This window comes from Ptychodera flava, chromosome 6, assembly GCF_041260155.1.
Source record: "Ptychodera flava strain L36383 chromosome 6, AS_Pfla_20210202, whole genome shotgun sequence".
NCBI lineage: Eukaryota > Metazoa > Hemichordata > Enteropneusta > Ptychoderidae > Ptychodera > Ptychodera flava.
In genome coordinates, this window is record NC_091933.1 from 37945293 (window position 1) to 37947033 (window position 1741).

General features: G+C 38.2%; 1 protein-coding gene across 1 annotated transcript in view; it reads right to left on the bottom strand.

The window, feature by feature from the left end:
- The window catches only part of LOC139134484 (protein TASOR-like), a 6846-nt gene extending 5172 nt beyond the window's left edge, over positions 1–1674 (bottom strand). The window contains exon 1 of the mRNA XM_070701343.1: positions 1265–1674. Within this exon, the coding sequence (XP_070557444.1) occupies positions 1265–1574 (310 nt within the window). The 5' untranslated portion in view covers positions 1575–1674. The remainder of the gene's footprint in view (positions 1–1264) is intronic.
- Positions 1675–1741: the final 67 nt, after the last annotated feature.

Below are 1741 nucleotides of genomic sequence, written 5' to 3' on the forward strand. Positions count from 1 at the left end.
TCCAACAGAGAGAATTCAAAAGTAATTTCTTATAATAAATGACAAAGCACACACAAGACGTGTTTATGTTAATCACATGTACATTTGAGCATGATTTTTTCCGCAATTTCGGTTTTCATGATTGCATTGATGCTTTTGTTTCCCACATGTCATGATGTGGAATAAATAATGTTATTTGTAGCGATGTCATATAACAGTACATATAACAGTGAAATATAAACCAGTCTTCTTAAACTTCAAACTATTGCCTTGTGATATGTAACACTGATTCCCATTTAAGGGAGGTCATTAAATGAGAGTTTAAGCCTCAAAAACAGTAACCTATGTGCACATCTGACAAAGCATTACAAAAAAAACGATGGGAACTTAAAGGCTTGGGACAAAGCCTTCAAATTTTTAAAGAAATTGAATCAAATTACTTGTATATTGAATTAGAAATCAGAAGTAGACAAAAAAATAATTGCAGATACACTGCACACCATCTTGTAGACATTCAGCAATCTATCCATATTCCGCACAAACTTACTGAGTGTGACATGCTAGCCTTGACCTAGTCTCTAAAGAGTATAATTTGCCAAAAATACCACTGAGGTGCTTAATTGTGAGAGATGAATCAAAACATCTCACATAAAATGTAAAAAAGGAAAATTTGTTACAGGAAGTTGAGCAATTTAAAAACAAGAGTCGATGGCAGGTTAACATGGGGAATACCCTTTCGTAAATCATGTGACCCTGTATTCCTTGGACACCATGTTGATATCCGCATTGTTCAAAGCCAAACAAGTCTTTCCGAGCCTGCGGACATGTGCCATGATGTGGGTCGATATGTTTTATACCTTTCACGCTGGGACGCTATAAATAAGTGGAGGAATAAAAAAGGCACAAGTCTTTGCATTTATGCAAATATACATCAATCGTGGTTTTTTTTTCATAGGTCTGTAGTGCTATCTTGAATTTTGATAAATTTCTTTGTGTGCCGGAATAAAATTTTTCATTTTTCATTTTTTATGAAATTATTCAGACCTGTAGCTTGCTAGCTTACTCTAGTTCGCTTTGGGGAGGACAAGCCATTTTTCTCTGCTTTACGTAACCTAATGTAAGTAGACGATACTTATAATAAAAGAGAACAGTTTCAGTCAAATGTTTTCTGAAGGATATTGTACATGGTTCGGCATGAGTGCATTCCATTTGCGAGGGCAGTAACTACGTGCAAGTGCACACATTTAAATACCCGGCAAGGGGCCAAAGACAAAACTGTTCCAACCTTTGCATTTTCTCTTTTTCCTCGGAATAATGAAGCTTTTCATGAGCTGAACTGGCATCGAGATCTTGTCCACACTACTCTCGAACTGAGAGTCGCTGCCTTCCACCGTTAACTCATAACTCGGTGGACTTTGCATCTCATCGTCGACTTCGCCCCGACATATATTTTTGTCGGCCATGTTGGCCTCTTCCTGGCACGACCCGTCTTCCTGACGGTCGAATTGAGCACCATTTCCTGCTTGTTCTTCATCTTTTCCATCTTCCTTGGCTTCGTTACTATCGAAGTTCAGTATGTCAAACAAGTTCGACATGTTTACATCTTTCTACCGTTTGTTTTGGTTGGGTTTACCATCCTTCCCCACGTGCATTCCCGCCGTTCGTTGCAGGGTTCTTCTGCATTTACCAATCAGATGATACGTGTTATGTAGATTAGCAATACATAGACGATGGATTTGATTGGTTAAATGAGCTTTTCCGG